At 35.0% G+C, this 26,435-nt stretch overlaps 2 protein-coding genes across 3 annotated transcripts; one reads left to right on the top strand and one right to left on the bottom strand.

Annotated features, from left to right (window-relative positions):
* Positions 1 to 1,284: 1,284 nt before the first annotated feature.
* Positions 1,285 to 14,755, bottom strand: LOC18427824 (potassium channel KOR2). Of its 2 annotated transcripts, XM_006836869.4 has the most exons (12): positions 14,377 to 14,755; positions 11,071 to 11,295; positions 10,686 to 10,749; positions 9,824 to 10,163; positions 5,762 to 6,057; positions 4,854 to 4,934; positions 4,558 to 4,656; positions 3,778 to 3,999; positions 3,475 to 3,663; positions 3,086 to 3,161; positions 2,680 to 2,974; positions 1,285 to 1,731 (listed from the first exon to the last, which is right to left on the bottom strand). In XM_006836869.4, exons 1-12 carry the CDS (start codon positions 14,538 to 14,540, stop codon positions 1,611 to 1,613), a joined length of 2,172 nt encoding a protein of 723 aa, XP_006836932.2. In that variant the 5' UTR covers positions 14,541 to 14,755; the 3' UTR covers positions 1,285 to 1,610. The 2 variants fall into 2 exon arrangements, with proteins under 2 accessions (XP_006836932.2, XP_088707444.1); XM_088851318.1 differs by lacking the exon at positions 10,686 to 10,749 and having other exon boundaries at positions 14,377 to 14,717.
* Positions 14,756 to 21,034: 6,279 nt separating this feature from the next.
* Positions 21,035 to 25,298, top strand: LOC18427823 (NADH dehydrogenase [ubiquinone] 1 beta subcomplex subunit 3-B). The gene is made up of 2 exons (XM_006836868.4): positions 21,035 to 21,300; positions 25,053 to 25,298. Exon 1 carries the CDS (start codon positions 21,088 to 21,090, stop codon positions 21,298 to 21,300), a length of 213 nt encoding a protein of 70 aa, XP_006836931.1. The 5' UTR covers positions 21,035 to 21,087; the 3' UTR covers positions 25,053 to 25,298.
* The last annotated feature ends 1,137 nt before the right edge of the window (positions 25,299 to 26,435 follow it).

The following is a 26,435-nucleotide window of genomic DNA, read 5'->3' as shown; positions in this document are numbered from 1 at the left end:
AATGTTGAAAAAAATAAAAAAATACAAAAAAAATCTACTAAAATATAAAAAGCATATAAAGAATGATTAAAACAAAACACATTCAATGAAGTTGAAAATTAATGAAAAAAATGGATTTTAACCCATTTTATATTTCCAAAGGCCATTTTTAAAATTTTCTAACAAAGATGGGAAATTATAAAAGTGAGTATTAATAATCAAAACAATTTTTAATCTTTACCATAATGTAAAGAATATTTAAAAATGTATTACAAATCAAATTCCTTATTTTTGAGAATTTATATATATTTTTTTGAAATTTTTTTTTTAAAAATACCAGTTGATTATCGTAACCTCCCAAAATCAAAACCGGCCAATGGTTGGTTTCGATCTAACTGGGCCGTTAGAGGTTAGATCGGGTAATTTTGCAAACAATGGTGAGTGTACTAGTTTTCAGTTTTATGTGCAGGGCTGCTCATCAGCTCAAACATAGGTCCAGTAAATCGAGAGCCAACTGGGATTGGATCTACCTCTTTGGATCAACCTTGACAGGTCATGCCTGATCCTGTTGGGTCAGGGTCAACCTGACCCAGAACTGACTAATTCAAACCCCTGTTTATGTGCATCATAACTTCGAAGCCTCAAAACAATGAAGTCAAAATGTTGGACTAAAGAAGAGAGGTTTCTTAATGCTAATTCTGGGGTTTACATTTATACATAAGATGATGCTCGTTATGTTTTTATTAAAGCAATACTGAACATAGTGATCAGAACTTATCAGAGTACTTGGAGTAATTGATATGGAGATACTAGACTGCACCCCCCCTCCCTCCCTCCTGCTTTATGTCAAAAACGCAGCAAGCCACTTTGTGCATCTGGAGCTAACTATTGCTGAATGAAATCTAAGTCTTTAAGCATTGGGTTTGATGGAATTGCAGTTTTGTAAAAAATAAAAGCATGTATTGGAAATCACCATGCTTCTGAAAGTCTCAAACATTATATATCAAACCAGAACTAGAAAGCCTGTGCCCATCATCAGTCACATTATAATGTATTTTTGGAGCAAACTACAATTATGATTATTTGAAGTTTTGAACAAAAAGGAGGGTATTGTTTATTATGTTGACTTCTCCAGAGCTACAAAGAAAACTGAACTGCACCAGACAACCAAAAACCTCATTCTTTTGTTAAAACTAGTGAAATTATGGAAAAGCATGTCTTCTTTTAATCTGATTTTAAGAAGAAATATATACAAGTGACTTAAAAGAAACAACCACAAACAATCAAATAATAGGAACACATACATTGACATGATAAGAAATACACTTCCATTGAGCAATGAGTAATTCACTGTCACAATTTTCATGAGCGTGTAAAGATCCATTTGTCTTCATATTACCCCAACATTGACTTGGGATGGTACATATTTCTTGAGAGAGAGAGAGAGAGAGAGAGAGCTTCACACACGGGTGCACAGGCAGCATATTTATTTAGTTTTATTATCATATTAATTACATTTCAATAATTGTTATATTGGGAATTTCAAAATGAGAACATGTCTAGCTTACACACAATGTTTGCCCAAGTACCACCGAGGTACTCATACAGTTCTGGTAAATGAGATCAAATCCTCAGCAATTGTTAGAAAGAAATGTATCATCACACTTGCAATCTGCTTTGGCTTTCTCCAAAATCATGACTAAAGGTTTACTCCCACATTTTCGACCTTCATCAAGTGGTGTATTCCCCCACCTGATAAGAGTAAAGGATGTTAAGACTAAGTCAAGTTCACTAAGGTTTATGATTCTTCAATATTAGATAATAAGATCAACACATCAAAAGGCTTTAATGAAGTAATATCAACTATGTACCTTGTAAAAAGGCCAATTCTTTCTTTTCTTATGACAAGATTTTCAAGCTAATATCACCTAACCAGTAGTGTGGTCAGTGATTGTGGAGTGAAACATAACCACTAAAATGTCCCAAACAACACATATCAGCAAAACACAACCATATAGTAACATTATGATGATTACCATATTAAAAGAAATTGGCTAAGCCAGCCTATTTGTCCAGTTTTCATCAATTTATTCATTTAGAAATAGGTCTAGGAGATTAAACATTTTTCTTCTTTTGTTGATAATCCACTAATTGAAATATTAAACTAACCAAGCTTTTTAACAGACCAATACATGGATGGTCTGTGCATCACCAACAACACTGGACAAGTAGCTATGCAAACTTTTGCACAAGAGTATGGATTTCCCATCTAAATTTAAGATCAAATTGAGCCTCTATGACAGTATTGGATTTCTCTCTTTTTTCTTTAATGATTTCATTGGAGCCTAAACCTTGGTTTCTCAACATTATTTTCAGTGAGAAAACAAGTCATAAGCTTTATGTTTGAAATTTCCCCGAAAATCAATCAATGAGAAAGAAAGGAAAAAAAAAAAAGAAGAAAGACAAATTATTTGGTAATATTGTTTTTAATTGCAAAACATAAGTCTCACAAAGTAACAAATCAAGAACAATATACAGATCACGCAACTAAATGCCATGAACCATTTTTTTAGTTGATGCAACAAAAAATTGAGCCTGTAGATATTTGCATTAAAAACAACTCCTTTTATCCACAACTAGTACGTGTCATTCATCACCCTTACGAACAAATATCACCTACAGATGAAGCTTAGAAAATACCTGTCTTTGGAGAGGACATTGGCCCCAGTTTTGATCAAGATATCAGCCACTAAGTGCAAACCTTCTGCAGCAGCAATATGAAGAGGGGTCCTCTGATCATAGTTATTTGAATTTGGGTCAATGCCATTTTCCAATAATCGTTTCAAGAGATCAACATTGCCATCTGTCACAACTTTACAGAGATAGCTTCCGGCATCTTCTATATTTATTGATGCGCCATGTTCAACAAGGATTTTTGAGACTCGAACATTCCCTGCCTTAACAGCTTCTAAGAGCGGTGAATTTCCAAATTTATCTGGGTGACGAAAAGTAATCATTCTCGTTGAATCGATTTAAATAAATTGATATTCAAAAGCCATGCTCAAACCAAGTTAGAATACAGATCATTTTCTATATACCCATATACCTGTACAATTGACAGATGCCCTTTGTCGTATGAGAAACATCACAATATCTTCGTATCCTCTTGATGCAGCCAGATGCTGCAGCAAACAGCAATTAATTGGAGAATACTTTGAAATGATTGCTGAAATTAACAGATATTAACCAGCTTTTGGGAATCCAACTGTATTGACAAAACAGTATGCAGTTTTTTTTTACATCTGAGATAGTTAAAGTCTAGGCAGTTCATAAAACAACAAATTAGTAAAGTCTTGAGTATATGAACACAAAAAAGTGAACTTGTCACTCAGTGTGAAAAAAAAGAAAGAAAAAAGAGACAAGCAAGTAATTGCTGCATAAAGGCCCATGGAAAGACTACATAAAAATGTTATGGGTCAAAGGATTAGGAAATACAAGAGGGGTCCTGCCATCATAGTCTGTCTTCAATGGATCTGCACCAGCATTGATCAAACCTTTGAGTTGGTACAAATCCCCATGATAAGCAGCACTGTTCACTCTCAAAGCCAATTCAGCGTCTTGCTTTGCAATAAGATAGGTTATATCTAATTCAAGTTGCTTGATTCTTAATTCAGTGTCCTTACCCTGCACAAACACACACTACTAAGGACTATTGTGCTGAAAACATACGCAACAATATCAGTAAATGTCATGACAAAGATCTTAACTCTATGTTTAAATGAAATCCATACTTAATACCTTTAAGAGATTATTAAGAATTTGGGAGTTATCCTTGAAATAAAGTTGCAAAATACTAGTCAGTGACTGTTTTTCCATCCGGAGAAGTCTACACAGTTCACAAACACGAACTGTATAAGGCTGAGGAATATTGCATAACACTGCAACTTCGCCGAATATACTGTTAGGACCAAGTCTAGCAATCACTTTTTCTGATCTATCTTCTCCAGTGACTACCTCTTCCTGTGGTTAAGAAAATGATGTTATAGAGCAACATGAGCAACACTATGCAAAATCCAAAATCGCTTTGGAAAAAAAAAGAACGTAATATCCGAAATCAAATGGAGCGCAAATTAAATTTGAGAATTTGTGAACTCAATGTGTTTTTGATCAGTGGCTGCAATGGCCGGGCCCAGCCCTGCAGATTAGAGCCCTAGCTGGGCCTGTTGGAAGGGTGTGGCTGGGCCAGGCCCTTTCTTTAGACTTAGCCTAGATTGAGCCACCCAGCCCATGGCCACCTTATTTCTAATTTCTTCTGAGCCAAAAGAAATATGTCACGCATTCAACAGCTGTATGTTATCAATCAAGAATTTCCATATGGGTCTTCCTTTATAATTCAAAGCGCTTAAATTGATAAATTGATAAAATTGTCCTTTTGTTTGAACTTTAGGATAGTGTATAGTTTCTTAACATGATGACAGTACTTGACCTTACATAAATGACATCGCAAATTAACCTAGTACAGGCATTAATAATGAAAGGTGGTTGAAATTTCAATAGCCAAATTGGGTAAATGATTACCAAAGAACCATATGATACAATGTAAATTTGGTCCACTGCATTCCCTTGCTCAAGTACTACTTCCCCAGGGAGAATTAATTCTTCATGTAGCTTTGTTACCTACAAGGATTTGAGATTAGCATTTGAGATAACAAATTACGTCGCTATTGAGTGTTCCATAATCACACTGATTAACGGAATCCCACAAAATAAGTCCACAATACTTGGTAATTTATTCGCATATACATGAGGAATTGTTTCATCTAATGAGTTGAAAACAATGGATTCACAGCATTTGTAGGTGTGCGGGAACTTACTATCTGATTCACGAATTCATCAGTACAGCCCTTGAATAGAGGGACATGTTTGACTGTTTCACTGTACAAGTTTTGAGATATCTGTAACCACAGTAGAAAGAATGTTTAGCTGAGAATAATACTGAGTTATCAACATAGAACATAGAGAAAATCAAGAAAGAAGTGGATGGATGCACCTATGTGGATAGGTGAGCTCATGTTGTGTCCATGTGATGTGCACACAAAAACATGCACCCTGTGTGCTCATGGACGCGTGTGTGTGTGTGAGAAAGAGAGAGGCAGATCTATGTCTGTGAACTCAACTTCACAGAAGGACCAGACTCCCTGAAATAAACATAACCATGGGTACTAGAACCTAAAAATGGTCATCACACTTATATTTTATGATGGTCATCACACTTATACTTAAAGAAGAATTATATTACTAACCCTGGTTTTTTTAGATTCAAGAACGGGAAGCTACTTTTAAAAAATGAAAAAATGAAGGATAAATAGTTATGATTTCCTTCAGATATCACCAATAAAATCACATTGTCGTCCACATTGAAATGTCCTAAAAAGATTGGACAAGGAACACATCAAAATTTTGTACTCGCAACAATACCTCTAAATTTTCTCAAAAAACGCAAGGCTTCGTTGACCTGAAACATTATTTGGATTGCATTAGGAATGGCCAAAACTAAGTTGAAACTCCCTCAAGCATTTCAAGTTCTTATCATTAACAAATTCCATAAAGTATTATCTGATTTTATGCTTTTAGGTGCACCAAGACGACTCTAAAAACCACTTGCTTTTCAAAGGACTTAAAAGTGCACAAGAAGAAACATGAAACCATCTATGTAAAAACCATCAAACTCAGTATCTTTGAAGCTGCATTCATTGTGCACCGAATAAGTAAGAATACTAACCTTCGCCCGTATCGCTATGGGAATATCTTCGAGAACAGTGTCTTTGCTAAAGCTATTCTCATACTTTAACTGAAGATGGTTTTTTATCTGTGATCTTAAATCCTTCCCCAGCTTGTTTCTATTCATATATTTGATGACATCAGTCATCTTATCCCTAAACCTCTCTGTATTCGATCCTTTAACAATTAATGCGGTCATGTTACCAATTAAATATGCTCCAAGGATCATGTCAAATGATACATATATCATGATGAATATCATCTCTCGAGTGTTGACGGCATGAATTTCGCCATAACCTGGAATTAATGTATCCGAGACAATCATAAGATCAACTGACAAGAGACAATCATAAGCATCAACTGACAAAATTTGCATCTACATAGTTGAAAGAAAATGCAACCATGTTGGTTTTTTTAACTTGTTAAATATTTGCTGAAGTAAAAGATCTAGGCCTTGGTTTAAATAACAGAAAAGGTCCAGTTTATGTGGAGAGACAAAAAAAATCAGAGAATAAGGCAATAATTTATTGAGAAATTACAGAACATCTTATGTGAATTAACCCAAAATTTCAGATAGAAAATTAAGAAGACATCTTATTTTTCCTTATACATCAAATTAATAGTAGTTGAGTATACCAAATTAATAGTAGTTGAGTATACCAATATTTTGAATGAAATTTTTCACTTAATTATGATAAGCGATTGTCATTTACATTTGGTCTAAGGATGTCTTGTAGCGATATTTTGGTAATTTTATTTTACTGAATTATTTTTTAAATTTTTACAAATGCGTTATGGTGAGAAATATGAACTCACAAAATTTAAGCTCAATCAGATGTTAAAAAAAAAACACGAAAAAGATAAAATTAAAATACTAGATGTTCTCTTAGAATTGTGACAAGAATGTAAAATATAAAATATCAGAAATTTTTTTAAGAAAATATAAAGGATATTTACGTAAATCTCCCAAATTATTCTTGGCTAATTTCGGGCATGTTAGACAAAATTTTGACTTTATTTTAACGAAATGCCCATCGATAATTTTGGCTGAGTAGGATGAGAAAAAAAGTTTCAGCCAATAGGCTTATTTCTCAAAAATGTAAAAGAACTTTTCCTTTGAGGGTCGTCCAAATTTTGGGCAAATTTAGGTAAATATAGTCTTTATATTTAACGAAATATCCAATTGTCTTTGTTCAACACATGAGAAAAAGGATTTTTCCCTAATTTTGCCAAATTTTGAGAAAAAAATTGTCAACAATTTGTTTCAAGGGCCGTCCAAAATTTTGGCATATTTTAGCCATATTTTGATATAATTTTACCAAGTGTTTTAAAATTATGTTCATATTTTGACAAATTAGCCACTGGCTTAGTTTGTTCAGATGGGAGGTCCGAACTCCGAAACGGTTTTGGACAATTATTTTTAAAGCCTTTTCTTAACTAATTGGATCAGCTATACGAATCCTGATTGTTTTACGTTGACTCCCTACCTAACACAACCCACCTTTTTTTCTTGGTTTGAGACTGATTAAGGAAAAGTTGAAGGTCATTACCCTTTTTAGACTTGGTCTGGACAATTATGTATGAGCCCACAAACAACGAAAAAAAAAATGCACCAAAATTTTAAGGAAATTGCTTTATTATTGTTTGTGAAAAAAAAGAAAATACGTGATAATATGCATACAATTAGTGGATTTAAAAAAGGGTGCAGTTGGCATACATATGCATCCGTAGCTGTAGAGGTAAGATGCACCTTCAAATTTTATCATAGTATATAATTTTGATGTAAAATGTTCTTAGGATTATCTCAAAATCTATTTTTATATCTAATTATAAAATTTTAAATTTAAAAAATGGTTAAAATCAAGTAGATCTATACACATATGAAAATCTTGAGAATGGACGGTGTAGATAATATGTTGTAAAATGCACTATTTATGAGATTTAAAATCTTTTTATTTTTCATGGTCATACATCTTGATATCGAGGATGATCAATCAAAGGGTTTTTCAACATTAAAACTACTTTTTTCGATAGATTTTTGAGGTGCATCCGTAGTTCTACATCCTTATATAAACTTTTTTTTAAAAAAACATCTTTGGTATCTTTTATTTACGCCCATGTCCCTCCTTTTGCCTTCTTTAAAATGCCTTCAGTTAGGAACTAGCAGTTCCAAATATGTATCATTATCACCGGTTTGGATCACTAGTTTTGAATAGATTTGTGCATAGAACATGAAAACATATGTGAACCATTGATTCAAATGTACCTCAAATGTCATCATCATCATTGTCATCATCTAAGTCTTATCCCAATTATTTGGAGTCAGTTACATGAATTATGTTCCTCTATTCTTCTTTATCATGGGCTATACCTTCTATAAGACCACAAGTCATCATATATTTTCACACTACTTTTTTCTAAGTTTCTTTGGGACTTTCCTTTAGCCTTTTGGAGCCTTCTATTTAAACTAAATGTCGCCTCCTAACCGGTGCTATATTAGGTCTACGCTGCATGGTCAGACTCACCTAAGTCTATTTCCCTCATCTTATTACCTATTGAAGTCCTTCATCTTATTACCTATTGAAGCCTCACAGAAGTTCCCTCATATGTATTCATTCAGAATTCTATCATTTCATGTCTTGCAATTCATCTATCTCAACATTTAGCTCAGCTACACTCATCTTGTTGATATGTTGTCTATTGACTGCTCAACATTATGTCCTATAAAGTATGGTTGGTCTTATAACCATCCTATAGAACTTCGCCATCAGATCCAGTGGTACGAGACTCTTACGTACCAACTGGTAGGGATCGAATATACCCACCTAAATGTCCATATGGTATACCATGTACCAATAAATAGTGACATACAGTGATTGAGCGCTTACCCCATGATTGATATGATCATCAGAACTTCATGACTCAAAGGTTATCGCGAGATGTTGGAGGGAGTCATTCAAGGAAAAATCGACTGGTCTTTCTTTAACTATACTTTCATATTTAATTAGATTTATTTATGTATGTTTTATTTTATTTTTTTAACGCTTTTGACCGTTGGGACTTATCTGGTTAAAACAATTGAACCACAACCGGTTTACCAATTAAGCGGGTTGAACAATTTTTGGGCTCATGTTTAGTTAACCATTCAGTTCGATTTTTCCTTAATTAGGAGGGAATGAGCCCCCACTACACATTTACAAATAATGAATTATATGGCCCTAATCTCTCTCTATCACCATCCAACGAGTTGATTGGACGGTAACGAACTCATCTGTTGTAGTGATTATTATGGACTTGTTCAGAATGCAATGAGATCATTAGCTCAAATGTGAAACTATACAACTGGGGTGTGTCATTGTTTTGCACAAAGTAAGAAGAGAATTTTTCTCATATTTTAAGTACAGTCAATGGTACACCCCAATTGTATAGTTTCACATATGACTATTAAAAATGATTACCTTTTGTATCGAAGGTGAATAGTCTTGTATAATACTAGGAACATTTGACTCCTAAAAACGATTACGTTTTGTACTGAAGGTAAATAGTTTTGTATAATATTAGGATTGAAAATTTACCTGGTCTGGATCCAAAGCTCAAAATTTAGATCTAGATCCAAGCTCTGGATACTAATTCAAGCAGGATCTGGGTATAGGTGAATCTAATTTGGATCCAACGCAGTTTTTTAAATTAATATATATGCATATATGTCATAATTTATAAAGTTATTAATTTTTATATATAATATATGCAATTTTTTTTACTTTTATATATTAGATTTTAACTTTATAATATACAAAATTGGAATTGATTCGGATCTGAATCCTATATAGGTTTCTATTCGGATCCAGATTCAAATAGTCGAGATCCAATCAGATCTGTATCCTATATAGTTTTTGATCTAGATCCAGATTCAAATATTTTGGATTCAATCAGATCCGGATCCGATATATACTTTTTGGATCTAGATCCGGATCTGGGTGGATCGGAACCCGATCCAAAAAATTCTCAGCCCTATATAATCTTGTGTATTTTTCTCCTCAACTAGTATTATTAACAAACTCACCTACAGTAGCCATGGTGACAATTGCAAAGTACAGTGATGTTATGTATCTGGTCCACAAATCAATCTCTCTAAAATTGATGTATTTATAATCTCCAAGTTGTAGGCTTCCAATCCATGTATACCCCTCTCTAGCTGGTGGCAAAGTAGTTGCAAGATAATAGAATATGCATGCTGCTGTATGTGTGCAATAGAGTTCGACAGTGATGAGTTTAACTATCCTTGTGAATAGATAGTTGATCCGGATGTCCTTTTCCATATTTTGAAAGAACTCTATAATCTTTCGGGTTCGATATAGGCGGATCCAAATAAGGCCTCTCACTATCTCACTTCTTCTTGTGACCTGAAATGAGAGAGAGAGAGAGATTGTGAGAGGAATAAATCTGTAATTTGTTGTAAAACTGGATCAATTACCATTGGCAAGTGTGTCACTCAATGTGCGTGTGAGAGAGATAGAGGGTGTATGGGGACCACACATCGAACTGGTTCTAGAGAGAAAATAGCAATTATCGATATCATTAGGATTGGACTAGTCATTGAACTGGTGAGGATCTGGTCCAGTCAGAATTGGTTCAACCACCATCATATCAGTTGTATCAAATTTTTGTAAAACAAAATAAAATTATGAATTAAAAATATAAAATATGTTAAAAAACCAACTTTGCTCAACTTGTCCCACTAGTTAAAACCAATAAGTATAATCGTTAGTTTATAAAACTAAACTCAACTTTTCCTTTAAATTGAACCGACCAAGGCGCTAATTGGCAATCCAGCAAATGTATAAATAACTTACAACTAGCAAAGGCATAAGATTTTTCTAATATATGTGTGATTTACAAGTACTGAGGCATACAATTTTTCTCACCTTATATATGGTATCCCAAGGAAAACAGCCGAGTAAATCCAAAGCAAAACTGGTTTTGGTATAGCTGCAAAGATTGAATGAAACCCACTTACTAATTTTAGATGGTTTAATACAACACAATAACCAGTAGATACTATAAGTGAACATTAATGATCAGTAGACCGATTCTTGCTTCTAGCTGGGCCAAGCTTAAAGGTGCTTCTCAAAACAAGGGTTGTTGGATTCTTTTCCGGACTCTTCTTCAGTTTGGTTCGAAAAATGAAACAATTCACTACTTCAGCCGATTCGGAGGAACTTCATAACTTTTAAAACAAGTTGCATAGAGAATGTAAAACTCATGCTCCTATTTATTCTCCTTAGTAATAGAAAAACAAGCAGGACTCACCGTAATGCAATGCTCTTTCTGCTGGAAACCATGTTATAAGTGTGGGGATCCTTGTAGGCAACAAAAAATTGCAAAATCACATCTGCTAAGAAAACAATCTGCACACTCATGTCCAGTGTTTGCAGGTGTTCAGGCAATCCTCTGTAGAACCCAAACTCCAATGGGGTGAAGAAGGATGAGTACGTAGACCAAAACACTATGATTTTCACCCAACACCTGTAAAACCTGTAATCCAAATAGCAAAACAATAATTCTTATCAGCTTTCCTTTGTCATGTGGATTACTTACTAGTTAATAAAGTTTTCTAGGTCTATTGCTTGTACTTAGGGGTGGCAATGGACTTGGACCGACCCTGGACCCGCGGGGTAAACCGGATCAGGGTCCGGGTATGGATCCAAAAATTGGACCCGGTAGGTCGGGTCCAGGTCCAAGAATATTATTTGGGTCCAGGTCCGGGTCCGTGAAGTTATTTCAGGTCCCAATTTATGAAATAAAATTAAATATAGTTAAATATATCGATATTTTGATTTTTGCGTCAGGTCTGGGTCTGGGTTCTGGTCGGGTCCTGACCCATTATCCTTACTTTTACTTATAGGGCATGTATAGTAGCCTCTTACTGGAATGCTTAAGGGCAAGAGATTTACACGAGATGATTTTATTGATCTAGGATTTTGAAATCCACTTTATAATGGCCGCATGAGCGTTGGCAGGAGAAAAGAGAAGGATTGGGTTCCTAAACACTAAGGTCTGTCTATCCAAAACTTAGGTGGTCTCAATGACATATTTTTTCTCAGCAGGCAGGTATAGAGTGCGTTTCACATGGTTTTTTTATTTTATTTAATGTAGGCCTTTAAGTTGAGGAGGTTACATCTCTAAAATTTGAGTTCTTAAATATAACCCCAGTTTCAATTTTACCTGAGGGAGTAAATATACATATTGCTCCTATAGGAGCATATAGAGTTTTGCCTTACTTTTAACAGATTGAACTAAATGAGATATCCTTAGTCGAAATTTATACATGCCCATGTTTGACGTGGGTTTGAGCAAGTTGACGGTTAGAGGTCTGCCTTTTCAATTTGGGAAAGTATGCAAAGACTGTATGTATACAAGGAGATACAATCATTTTTGTCCGTCAGATTTTAAATCAGGCACTTGTAAGTGTCTTTCGATGTTGTTAGATTCGCTACGGAGTATTTTTTGATTTGGTGAGGAAAACGAAGCAATTTGGTGCTTCGGCCTATTCGAGAGAAGACTTTGCCTTTTTTTAAAAATTTAATATAAATAATATATATATATATATATATATATATATATAATGAAAAAAAAATAGAAATTTCAAAAAATAAAAATAAAGAATATTTTTACATAGATATTTCTTTATTTCGGCTGAATTGACTCAAAGGTGACTGAAGCAACAAAACCAGGCTTCGCTTCGGTCTAGGCCCAAAATCCAAAGTCTTCGGCCTCTTAGGCCAGCGAATCTGACAACACTAGTGTCATCAATTAGAGCGAGTCCCAAAAAAAAATTTGAGCTTTATGACACACTCCAAGCTATCCAATTTGACATCTAATAGCTATGAGTGATTGTGACTTTTTTGTAACAATGGTAAATGGTCGGATAGTATACAATCCATTTCAATTTTTGTATGTGAAAATTTCCAAGTCATTATTTTTTGAAAAAAAGAAAAGAAAGATTTCCAAGGCATTTGAGTCTCAAGGGAGTGCGATGTTTTGAGTTTGTTTTTCGTTTTTAATGTTATTGGATATCTTTTTCACATAGTGAAAATGTTAGTTTCTTGATGAAAAGAAATTCAGCTTTACTTTGTGATAGTTCAATGGGAATATTGTGAACTGTTCTCAATAAGTAAAATAGGAATAAGAAAGGAATGGAATATAAAAGCTACTTTCACATGATACACCTAGAATTAAAGGCCAGAACGCGTTCTCAATCTTATTATGCGATCTTCTGGTAATTACGAAAAGACAAGATTATCATGACCACCTTTAGGAATCTCTCTCTCTCTCTCTCTATCCAATACGCATAGCAATTTAAAAAAAAAAGAAACAGGAAATGTGCCCAAAAAAATTGCATTGGATTACTATGAGTATTAGCCAATGAAAATTGTTTCATGCGGGTTGGACCTCATTTCTACATGTGCGGTCCAGAAAGTGTAAAGCATGCATCTTAAAGATGGATGTGAGTAGGTGTTCCATCTAAAACAATGGAAACTAAGAGTTTTTTTACTAAAATTATTATTTTTAGTTTTTCATATTCATGATCTCCATGTTGGAGATTACATGTCCTTAAAAATTAAGTATTAAAATCCATCTCAAAAATAGATTTATTAAGTGGCCCGCACGGGCTTTGGCTGCATAGAAACCGGGTCCATTAGCCAAATATGGGACAAAATATTTTCTAAATAGGGAAGACAAAAAAAAAAGAAATCATAAACCAAAGGAACCAAGAAAATAATTTTATATTTAAAATAAATGAACTTAAAGTTACAATTTTAAAAAAACTTGGCAAATTATTTTGTTATAATATACTAGAGTCTGGTTTTCGAAAGGCCAAACTGGCGGGGGATAAAAACTATGAAATAAAGAAGAAACGATTTTTAATCATGATAACAAGCATGTAACCATGTATATATTGATTATAATTCTCTGTTTTTCACAAAAAATAGCATATTACTCATTTTTCTTAAATATTGTGTAAAAATTCTATAAATCGAGAGAAACATGAACTTATTTCAAAATTCAAATGATTATGGCTGTCTTTTTTTTGTTTCTTAAATAAATATCAGGTCATGATGCCTATAAATGATAAACAACCCCATGAATCATGCATCAAATCAGCGATAAAATTATTTTTAAGCCTTAAAATTTCAAGTTGCATCTTATCTCATTACATTTAATAGCACACTACTCAACTAAATTATATGCTATCTTAATTAGATATAAAATACTAGTATGCTCATCCAACAACAAAAGCTGGCAATGCTTGATCATATAAAATATCTTAATTAGATATAAAACACTACTGTGCTCAGCTAACTACAAAAGCTAGCAATGCTTGATTGAGGAATAAGATCAAGCGTGCCCCTTCGGCTTCGGCTTAGTGATAGACATTATCAGTTTAGGTGAGGGAGGTCAAGGGGTTCAACCCCTGAATTTTGCAGCATAAACAAGATGACATAACCTTATTATTATTATTATTATTATTATTATTATTATTATTATTATTTATCCTGGCTGAACTACCAAAAAATGAAAAATCAAGCAAGTTAAATTCTAGAGTGTTCTTACCTTTCATTAGGATCTATAACATGGCAACCATTTGAGACACTCCCCCATTTATTCCTCCTCAAATTGTACTCCTTTGAGAACATAGACAACCTACTCTCCACACAGCCATCTAAGGCATCATCAATCTCATTAAGCTGAAAATCTTCTTGAATCTCTTGAGCCATCTTCTCTTTGCAAAAACAACTATGAAAGGAAGAAGAGCCAAAATGATTGAATTCTACATGGGGGGATGCCTCACATGGAGGAAAATAGGAAAGGGGGGGCACTAAAAAACATGATGTCTGTTGAGGAGGGCTGAGTGACTTGAAACAAGCCAAAACCTGGACAATTTAAGAGAGTGTGATTGGGTTGTGTGTGGTAGCCACTACTTATTTGCAATGGGTGGTGTGAGGCTTATTTGGGAATTTATCTTGTTATCTTGGCTTGTTTTTATCAACTTTCACCTTATTTGGTCCCTCATAAGGGATAGAAATGCATACATATGTCATATATGTATGGATGTATCTTTCATCCATCTCATTAGAGGCATTCAATAGTGTATCTTAGCTGTAAACCACAAAACAATATGGAATGAGAGTTTGTGGTTTTCTCTTATGGGAACTCACTGTACACTTACTCCCTCGGATTAAGACCCGTTTTATAATGTTTTGTTCATATTAATTTTTTAGATCCACTATACATCACCCAAGTGAGCGTTAAAAACAAAAAAGAAAAAAAGAAGAAGAAGGGATTTTTAGTTCCTAAATAGTTAGATCTAACTGTCAGGGACTCTATTTAGTCATGGGCAAGGGCCAGCTTTCTATGCTTCCCATACAGCATAGAAGTTATATTATCCGCCATATTGTCCATTCTGAATGGAGGGTTAAGATTGCCTCAATCACAATGTCACGTATCTCCCATATCGTCCATTCTGAATGGAGGCTTAAGATTGCCCCAATCACAATGTCACGTCTCTACACTATTTTATCTTTACTCTTTTTTTTTCTATAAACTATTTTGACATTAAATTTTAGACATCCATTCCTCTATTAAACTCGCACTAGGGAAAAAATATAAAAAAAATATTTTCAATAAATAAAATGACCAAAATATCTTTGAAAAATTCAAGAGGTATTTTGGTCATTATATTTTATCGAAAAATTATTTTTAATATTTTTTATAGGTGCATCCCAATGAGAAGATGGCACGTACCAAATTTTATATTCATACAATATGTATAAAACAAACTAAAAATAAAATACTTTGAGACGTCGGATCTAAGATCAAACGGTGAGTGACTCTCTTGATCGAAATTGGAAGGCTGGATGGTAGAGAGAGGATAGAATTTTTATGTTGTAGGAAAAACATAAAAACCTTTCCCTTTAGTCACATGACATTATTTTTTAAGGCACATATGGAAGGCATGTGATTTTTTATATTATTATTACGATTGTTGCTATGTTGAAGATGTTGCGGTCCCCAAAATTTGGAGTCCTAAAAAAATCCCCCACAAGGATCAACCCTAGGGAGTGAATGTTCAACATGCGCCGGCACGAGATCCTAATCTTTTGTGATATGGAGCTCTTCAATTCTTGCTGCAATATGGACACCCCCCTTCTCGCTTTTTTTTCACTTTTTTCTAGTGATTTAAAAAATGCCTCGTCAACACGGAATCGTCTGGTTTGACTAGAAAATCAATCACCCTATTCCAGTTCTTTATATATATATATGGACAAAGCTGGGATTAGCCCACTAGCTCATATGAACCCAATGGTTCAGATTGAATCTGGACCGATCTGACGATCACGGATGTCCGGTAGTGCTTAAACTTTATTTATTTTTCTATAAATTCAAATCACTTAAAATTTTAAATTTGTGTTCTTCTCATCAAGGTGCACCTAATAAAAATATAAAAAAAATTATTCGTGAAAAAAATGATCAAAATACCCTCCAAAACTTTTCGAAGATATTTTAGTCAATTTATTTCATGTAAAATATTTTTTTGATATTTTTTGAAGATTCACCTATTTTTGTTAAATACACGCCTAAATTTTCAAATGATTTAGATTTGTAGGAAAAAAATAAAATTTAAAAACTATTAGACATCCGTGATCGTTAGATCGGCCCAGATTCAATCTGGATCGTTCGGCTTATATGTTCATATGAACTAATGGGCTAATCCCAGCTTTTTCCTATATATATATATATATATATATATAGGAAAACGACTGAGTTTCAAAGGGAACTAGCGGTTTGGCATAGTAAAACGTCTATTCTCTACAATAAAATAGTGATTCGGACTATCAATTCACTGATCCGGACTGGTTTTTAGCCAGCTCACTATTTTTTCATATGTTTTTTCACCGGTTCATTGTTTTTTTTTTGCATAGTAAAATGGTGATCCAGACCGTCAATTCACCGATCCAGGCTAGTTTTTGGGGTGCTTGAATCACTTCTTTTTTCTTTTGACATGTATGGACTTGTCCTGGCCTATATGCCTATGTATATGTATGGAGTATTCATGGAGTGCATGCTCCAAGGTTGCCCACATCTTATGTAGGGTTATGGACCATCTATTCCTTAAAGTGGACATATGGACAACCTGGATTGGAAAGGAAGATGGCTTGGCAAAGATCGACGGTCTAGATCTCAATGATAGGTTATGTACATGATTAGCCTTGAGCAAACATTTTGATTATTCATCAAGCCAGAGAGAAGCCAATTAAGTGTTGCGTAGGACTGGCATGGACCTAACTTTCTCACTAGAATTAGTGCTTTCACACTTGTACAAGCTTTCGTACTTGTACAAACACACTTTAATTCTTACTCTTAAGGATGAGTTTATTAATTATTGACATATAAAACCTTATTAAAATAGAAAGACGTGATAAGACTGGAGTATTTGATTCGAGGATGAGTGAATGGACCACTAATGTGTTTAGATAAGGAGCTCGTGTAGTGTACACCCGCAGTAGTACACTATACACATAGTCCTTCGAGGAAAGAGCCAATTATGAGAAACTTCCCTATCTAGAATCCACTTCAAATCACCAAATAAGTAAAACAAAGAAAAAATTGGATTATGAGTTCTTCAACACTTAAGATCTTAGTTAGATTTGATAGTTTAAAAATTGGATAATCTCCATTCATTGTTTCAATTAAGCATGTAGTGTGATTTTTATTTTAGGTTGGTTACTAGAAAATCTAAAAGTACTCTTACGACTCCACCAAAGGGAGTAAGTGGACAATATGGTCCCAAGGGAGCATGTAAACTTATTCTATTTAGGCACCAATAATCTCAATGGATGCGCATTATTTTATAACATCCACTATTGCATGAACTTTAGAGAGGGAAAATCAATAAAGAAAAAAAAAACATCTAAGAGAGCAAAAGACATCAATTATGGCTAGGCCGCTTGCCCCTAAGAAAGCAGGGCCTGGGCTATAAACTATGGCCTGACCCAGTGCGAGCCCGGTTTGGCTGGGCTAGGCCAGTGCCACGCTTGGGCTGATGCTATGGAGACAAGGGGCAAGCTTGGGCTAAGTCTAGCCCAGCGCAAACCTAGCCCATTGCCGCCCTTAGACATCATCCAAGAGAATCCTTTGCCATTGACTATTTACTGTTCTATCGCATCTTTCAATCCTTAAAAAGAGTAATCCACTTTTTTTAGTTTCTTCATGCAACGACATTGAGGATGCTCTTTGCTCCTTTGGAATAAGATCCCAAATATTACGATTTTATTGCACTTTCACATGTTGGCACGTTAAAAGAGATTACGACTCTAAATAGGGCTGTAAAAAGGTCACGTTCGAATTGGTTCGAGCCTAATCACTCGGACCCAAACATCCTGATCCTAATAAGGGGCTGGACTCAAGTGGACCGGACTAGCTTGGTTAGGTCCAAGATGGACCTGGACTTGGAATTGGATTCAAGTAAGTTCTAGATTTGCTGGCCTAGATTTAACATCATCATCATCTTCATCATCATATGAGGCTTATCCCGATTATTTGGAGTAAGTGCTAGCCTAGATTCAATATGTAGAGTCTAATTTCAAGGTCTGGTTTGTATCCAGTGAAGTCGATAGTCAACTGACCTAATTCACTTTCCATAACTGGCGAACCGGATCCAATAAGAGTTATTTACGTACAAACACAACAACAAAATGGAAAATACAAAAAGCTCCATCTTTTCATAAATACTATGCGGAAGGTTGGTTGACTTGCGACCTTTTTATTTTTTTCATATTGCCTTTTGGTCTGATGTTACCAACATCGGACCGGTTTAAATTTATTTTTTATTTTTTATTTTTTTTGAGGCTGTGGCTGATTTGATGCACCGAATATCAGACCAAAAAAGTTTAAGCAGTCTGAAGTTCAAGACCTTAGGCCAATAACTTATTGCCATAGTAAAGTGGTCCAAGGTCTTGGTCCTCGGACGATTCACTGGACTAAGTTGTCCGAGGCTCACGATATTGAACTAGCCTAGAAGTCAAGAAAATTAAAAATTAAAACTAGACCGATATTTTTAACATCGGATTGAAGGGCAAATTGAAAAATAAAAAGTCACGAGTTAACCGACCTTCCGTGTAATATTTGCAAAAATATAGAGCTTTATGTATTATTATTTTTTAGTGCCCGTACATAAATAACTCGATCCGCCAAACACCCTTAACTTTGATTGGACATCGCAGGGCACCTATTGTGGAGAGCAAAAGAACTTGTTCTCTTAGGGGTCGTTTGGTACGAATGAAAGTTTGATAAAAAAATATTTACAAATGCAAAAAATTTATAGGGAAAAATTACTCAAGCAGGGTAAACATAGTTAAAAACAGCCAGAGAAAGAGAATGCAACAAACTTGTAATTTTGAGATAGTTTCTCTTTTTAAAATTGTTCAAATAGTTTGTCTCTCCAAAATTTAAATTTGATATAGTTTCTCTCTCTAAATTTTTGAGATGGTTTCTCTCTCTAAAACATAATTTTTGAAATAATTTCTCTTTCTATAAATTTTAAAATTGTTTCTTTCTCTAAAAGTTTGAGATACATTCTCTCTAAAAACTTTGATATAGTTTATGTTTCTAAAATTTTTGAGATGGTTGCTCTCTCTAAAATTTTCCAGGTAGTTTTTCTCTCTAAAATTTAATATAGTTTATCTCTTTAAAATTTTAATATACTTTCACTCATTTAAAACTTAAAATTTGAGATAACTACTCTCTCTAAAATTTGGTACATCCCATTAAGATGATGACACATATCAAATTTCATATTCATACAATTTGTAAAAAAAATTTAAAAATAAAATATTTTAAGATGTCAAATCTAGATCAATCAGTCAATGATTTACTTGATTTAAATTGAACGGCTGGATGATGAGAACTATATATCTTTTATACACCGGAGGAAGTATGGAAACCTTTCCTCACTATTTGAGACTTTGAATTCATTGACCTGAGATTTATAGTAATATATGACGACTTTGAGGTCGTAAAATCCTTGAATACTTGGGGTGAATACACGGGTAAGACTTTGTGACTCATCAAAAAAAAATTTCAATATTTATGCATAAAATAATAGATGTCGAGCTTCATACTTAAAGTGAGGATCAATATAACATATAAGTTTTTTTATGCTGCCTCTACAACATGGGAGTTCTATTTTCTCCCGTATCCAACCGTCCAGGGTTAAGATTAATCCAATCACAATGTCACATCTCTACATTATTTTATTTTTAAAAATTTTGATACCAAATTTTGGACATCTATTCATTTATTAAATTCGCATTAGTAAAAAATATAAAAACATATTTTCAATAAAATAAAATAACCAAAATACCCCTGAAAGTTTCATATTCATATATTTTATATAAAAAAAAATTAAAAATAAATACTTTGAGACGTCGGATCTAAAATCAAACAGTGAGTGACTCTCTTGATAAAAATTGAACAGCCGGATGGTAAAGAGAAAATAAAACTTCTATACTGTAGAAGAAGCACATAAACTTTTCCCATATATTATATATTGATTGTCTATCCTTATTCCAAAATATCACAATTACCCTAGCCATTAGAAATAAAGCCATGCTCCCAAAGGTCTATTATTTACAATGCTCAAAGTCCAAAAGAGTTTTTTGTATACTTCAAGCCGCTTGATATCACATTTCACAAGATCATGATTATCTTTGTATCAAAATAAATGATCTAAGAGCACTTTGGATAAAGGGCCTGGGTTGGGCTTAGGCTACCTTTGACCCAGTCTGATTTGGGCCAAACCTAGGGCCTGTATGTGTCAATTTGCTACGGGCAAAAATGGAACCGGACTCCACTCGAGAAATGAGAGGTAGACCCGATTTGGATCTAGGTCAAAAAAAATGTCTGTGTCCAAATCTTGGACCCGAGCACTAGTTGGGTTTGGGTTCAAGTTCAATCGGGTTCAGTCGGGACTGGGTCCAATAATATTTTTCAAGTCTCAACATATGAAATTAATTAGATATAATTAAATATATAAATATTTTAATTTTTGGATCGTGCCTGGACCTAGTCCAGGTGCCATGAATTCGAGCCCGATCATACGTTTTGGGTCCGAGTCACCGATCCGACACGTTGGCAGCCGCTCCAAGAGTCGGGGTTCCGCTCCCATCAATTATTTCGCGACTATCCCAAGGCGGTGAGCAGTAAAGAGAGATTGGTATTACGGGGAGAGCGGGTTAGAGAGAGAAAGGGGGCTAGAGAGAGAAAATGGGGAAGCCATTAGGGAGCACGGGAGAGTTTTTCAGGAGGAGAGATGAGTGGAGGAAGCATCCCATGCTCGGCAACCAGCTGCGCCATGCGACACCTGGCCTCGGCATTGCCATTGTCGCCTTCACCATTTACTGTGTTGGTGAAGCTGCCTACAATCGCTTCTCCTCTTCTTCTTCTTCTTCCTCTTCTTCTCACTCCCATTCACACTAGGTAAATATCTCACCTTTCTCTCTCTATGATCATTGGGTGGGGTATGGATCACCCCTGTCTCTGATTGTCTTTTTCTTTCCTTTTACAATCCCAATCCCAATAAGTAAACAATATATGTGACTCATCCTCTCTCTAATTCTTATTTTTCATTTGATACATTTATATTTGGGAATCAGACTGTCATTTCATCATGGGTATCTTCGTTCTAGGGTTTTTGATTGGTTCCCATCTTCCCCCTTTCTCTCTATTCTAGGGCTTTGATTGTTTTCCATCTCTCTCTCTCTCACTCTAATTAAGGTTCACATCCTATCATTTATATTGTTCATTCATAAGAAGGGGGCCCTCTTTTGCGGCTGATTCCCATTACGATCATCTAGATTTGGGCCTCTTTCTTTCTTTTCTCATCTCGACGTGGGTCTTCTTCTGTATCATGCGAATTATATTGAAAGATATTTATGTATGAGAAATTCAAATTGCTTTATCATAGTAATTCCTATTATTTACTATGTGTTCCCTGGCTTTCTTATTTTTCTATGTTAAAATATCTTTGCAGATGAATTCTGTGTATTAATTTTTATCTCAACTATAGTTATTGTATAATGCAGTGTATTTCTGTGACAAGTTTTCTAATGTTGAAAGATCTTTGGCATTCTACATAATCTTACTTTAAAAAAATGCGTTCTTTATTTTCAAAAGGAAATTCTTTATTTATTTTCTTGTTTTGGGTCCATAATTGTTTGAATTGATTATAAGTTAGTATGCTATATGACAAGGGTATGTCACAATTTTTGCTTACGAGATTTACTTTTTGGTTTGGGACATTTTTATTTTCCAATGTTGACAATTTCGCTCATGTGGTTTACTGTATGGTTTTGAAATTATGTTCATGTGGTTTACTTTATAGTTTTGAGGACTTCTTTTTTTTGGATGACAATGTTTTGGTTATGTCTTTTGAGTTTTGGAAGGAGTGTAAAGTGTTAAAAAATTATGCTTTCAACAGTCTTTTTCTAGTTTTTACTGTAGTTTCAAAAAGCAGTCCGCCTAGCGCCTAGACAGACTAGTGGTAGCCTGGGCGGACCAACTAGGGTGGTGCGGTCCCTAGGCGCTTGCCTAGGACTGTCCCCGGGTGCCTGCTTAGGCAAGCGCCCAGAGACTGAACCCATATAGGTGCAAAAATACCCATCAGGTGGGGCATTTTTGGTGTTTTTTGTTTGAATTATAACAAATGCATGAATATACATTTTTTATTCATGCATCTTTTATACAAAATCTGGACCTAAGACCTGATTGTGGACACCCGTTGCCTTGTTTTGAACCCAAGCCTCCTAGATCCGTAAGCGCCTGCATATGCGCTGGGCAGCCTAGACCTCTTTGGCTTCCTAGGGGCTGCCTGGCGTTTTTTGGAACACTGCAATTTTTAGATAATTATGTGGAGTTCAAAATTTATTTGGGTTGGATCTATAGATGCTTGCAATATCTTTATAGATAGCCAATGCAGTGTTTGCTGATGCAGCGGATGGGAGATGAGAAGAATTGATTTTAATCTACTCTTGGCCAAAGGGATTGAGGATCCTTTGAAGCATCCATTTCTTTCATGAATTCTCTCTTTGATGATCTGGATTGAAAACTATGTAGCCATATTGAGAATTTATACTCATGGATTCATTGACATTGTTATTTGTTCATGGCAATTGGATTTTGGTTTGAGATTTTCTATTTCTGGGCATTTGAGCAATTGGTCCTGCTGATCTTAGCACATTTAGAAGTTCCATGCGTCTTCCGTTCCCAGTGTTTTTTGCTTCCCTTTTCCTTGGTCCTTATTGTTGTTTTTTCTGCCTACTATTAACTATGCATAGTTCACATCATTATTGTGAGTGCATCTCTATAATCCACTAAAACTCTTGCAAGATTTAGCAATGATTAAATAGGTTTTCTCCTAACCTTAAACAAAGCTTTTGGTTTATTTTTACTTGAATATTCAAGTAACCTCTGCCTGATTTATAGCCATGAAATGGATGTCCCAAGGGATGTGGATTGTTTTCCTATAACCATGTAACTTAGCAGATTCAATTGAGATCCACTTCTGTGTTGGTTAAGTTTTATTGTGTATCTTATGGATCTTTGTTATGAGGTGAATGTGACACTTCTCTACATTTTTTGGGCAGATTTGGACATGTTCCCAAATTGATTATGTGATGATTCAATTGCTTTAGAGGCAACACTATGATTGCTAAAGAAAAGTTGCAAGTACTCACCAGGAGAAACCAAATGAAAATAATTTGTTCTTAGTGTTGAATGGATTATAATAGTACCACAGGGAATTTCATGGTTCTTTGTACATGAGTATAGTAAAATTTTGATAAAATCATCTAAAATAAATTTCTGTTACTTTACCAGTTGCATTTCTGATTCCTCACTTCACAGTATGGGCTCGTAAGATAACTCTTGTATGAAAAATCTTATTTGAGGCAGTAGAGGAAGGAATGATTTAACCCTTACATAACTTGTTTCAAATTACTTTGTTGACATTTGGCGTTATCACCGTTTACATTTTATTCAAACTGTGTTCTAAAGTTGATGGAATTCGTAATTTAGATTAAGTGTTGTTCTGTTTGGATTCTTAACTTTGTTTGATTGTTGAATCTGTAAATGTGCAAGTGTACTGCATTTGCAAGAAATAAATCCCTTGAAGAGGCACTAACAAAGAGACCCTAGGAATGAGATGAAATGTGTTCCTGGTGAGGGTCTGGATATCCCTTTTTCTTAGCCAAAAAATCTACTGATTCGCTGGGTCCATGACACAAGTGTTTAAAGGACATTGGCCAATGCCCTTTTGGTTAATGACAAAAAAGGTTGACCACAGCATGAGCCTATTTGACCGCTGTGTCCCACTTTAATTGTGAAGGAAAACTCAAATAGAAATAGTAAAAGCCACTTAAGAGCCTTTGAACCTCTGCCTGATTGGCATCACAGGACCCCATTGGTCCAAAAAAGGTCCCCTCTAAGGGTGGCACGCATTTTGAAGGGCAAGCAATGTGCTTATGGTTACCCGAAAAGATGGGCTGCTCATTACTATCGAGGTCAGCAGTCAAGAATCCCCAATGCTCCTTTCAAATGAAGTTGAGGGTAAATGGACTTAGTACTGTAGACCACAAGTAGAACGGTCCATTGGTAATGCAAAGCTATCACTGTTCTTTCTTTATGAGTATTGATCTATCAATGTTCTTTTTATTTAGGATACCTTGTTTTTACGGGGATCCCTAATGTGCTAGTATTTTGTTATGCACATTTTAGGAGAATTATGAAAATTGGGAGTTTGATAACACAGCATTGTCAACTTCACTACACAGCCCTCTTCGATGTGGTTAGGCCATAAACATGTTTTGATGCTTGAGCCAGTTTAGGGGAAGATCTAGGTTGTCTTTTTAATGAATGTGATAAATCGGGAAAGATGAAAAAATAACATCATACTTCAAATAATTCAGGCATCGATCCTCATAGAAAGCATGAACCAAAGAGAATCTTGTCTGAACCTCAAAGAAAAGAAAACCAGAAATTTTAACTTGTATAATGGTTTTGCGTGTTTTCTTGGAAAGGCAGAGACAAGGTGTCTAAGGGAGTATTGCAGTTTTGAATGTCTAGTACCAGTGTCAGTTTATGAAATTGTTCATCATTATGTTCATTTAGAAGTTATACAATGTTGATAGTTCTATTTGACGCCTAGTATTTTATATTTTCCCTTAATTTTGCAGAATGCTCGTGTCTATGGAAGCAGGATGTGGCAACTTTGCGTAGGATGTTTGCATAGAGTGCTGGAGGTTTGGAGCGAGTGCCATACTCGTAGTTTGAGGTTTACAGAACTTGAATAATTATGAGACTCTTAAATGTTAAACTTTACTAGTCTATCCTTGTTTTGGATCAAAGACTCCTCTTGAATATTGTACAATAGTCCTTTATATATATATTGACAGGCACTATATATGAAGATTTGGTTATCATGTTTGTACGTGTTATCATTTTGTATGAGAGCTAATTAACATCTAGGAGTCCGTGATGCAATGCCATGGCAGAACACAGAATGAACTCGGGTTTTTTTTTTGCAAACCACCATTCTCAAAAGCACAATTTTTGGTTTTACATGGTGGTGAATTTTGGCTGCATTCATGTGCTGGTCTTTTTGCATGGGTTACTGCACTAGTCTGAATTGGAAATCTAAGCCTTTGATTGTCTGTCCGTTACTCCACTTAATTACGTAGTGAGACTCGTTACTGTCTTAGATGCTAGGATTGGCTGAATGAGCCCTATCTAATTTGTTTCAAATTTGGAATTTTGAATGGCTATGTTACAGAGATCAAGTTGGCCATGATATGCTCATTATGATTTATGAGCATCAAAACATATACATGAAGTCAAGGAATACCAATAGGGCTAATAAATTGGCCAGCTCCAAGTCAGATTGACCCCAACCTAGACCCATCCGGGCAGAAGGACCTCAAGCCGGATGCACATATATATTTCTATGTGTATACTATATATGGGTCAGGCCAACTCTCCGGGCTGGATCTCGATCTGACTTATGGATTCCACTTTAAGGGTCCAGACTCCAGACCTAGATTCAGCTGGTCGCCGTGTAGACCCGACCCAATCACCTGCCGTAAGTTCCAATGGATGTCATTAGGAGTGGTCTTAATTGCCTGTGAAAATGTCATCCAAGCCACAAGAATTGAGATCTCAGGAAACCCCACTCTGAATTGCCTCACTAAGCTTATTTGCCTGCGATTACTATCCTGAAGATGAACCATGCTTCACAATTGTTACCAAATCCCTTGTGCCCTTGATGCCATAGGACAATCCCTTTACTAGCACATAAGGACTTGTATCCAAGCCTCATGATTCCTGCTTTCATAGGCATTACTGCATATCACATTGTCGTTCTTTAGGTTTTTTGGTATGTTATCCTCATCTAGTTTACGTTGATCTTGAGATATCAGTCACTGCCTTACTACTAAAAGATAAAACCTGATGGGATTATGAGTTGCACTCTATTTCTTTTGGTTAAATAGGAAATGATATGCCAGTCAACCAGAAAGGAGCAGGCATACTTCTCTCCCACTAAAGTGATCATTTTTTTTGAC

The sequence above is a fragment of the Amborella trichopoda genome, chromosome 11 (assembly GCF_054954075.1).
Source record: "Amborella trichopoda isolate Santa Cruz 75 chromosome 11, AtrichopodaSantaCruz75HAP2 v2.0, whole genome shotgun sequence".
In the NCBI taxonomy this organism is placed as follows: Eukaryota; Viridiplantae; Streptophyta; class Magnoliopsida; order Amborellales; family Amborellaceae; genus Amborella; species Amborella trichopoda.
Note: the sequence above shows the minus strand (reverse complement) of the source record. Positions and strands in the feature narration are given on the sequence as shown.

What these genes read in the sequence shown, in the direction of transcription:
- LOC18427824 (XM_006836869.4), bottom strand. Translation starts at nt 14,540, where the DNA reads ATGGCTCAAGAGATTCAAGAAGATTTTCAGCTTAATGAGATTGATGAT. An exon ending in CTTGGGATACCATATATAAG is followed by an intron (nt 10,164 to 10,685) that starts GTGAGAAAAATT and finishes CTCTCATTTCAG; the next exon opens with GTCACAAGAAGAAGTGAGAT. An exon ending in TTGTATCATATGGTTCTTTG is followed by an intron (nt 4,000 to 4,557) that starts GTAATCATTTAC and finishes TCTTAACCACAG; the next exon opens with GAAGAGGTAGTCACTGGAGA.
- LOC18427823 (XM_006836868.4), top strand. Translation starts at nt 21,088, where the DNA reads ATGGGGAAGCCATTAGGGAGCACGGGAGAGTTTTTCAGGAGGAGAGAT.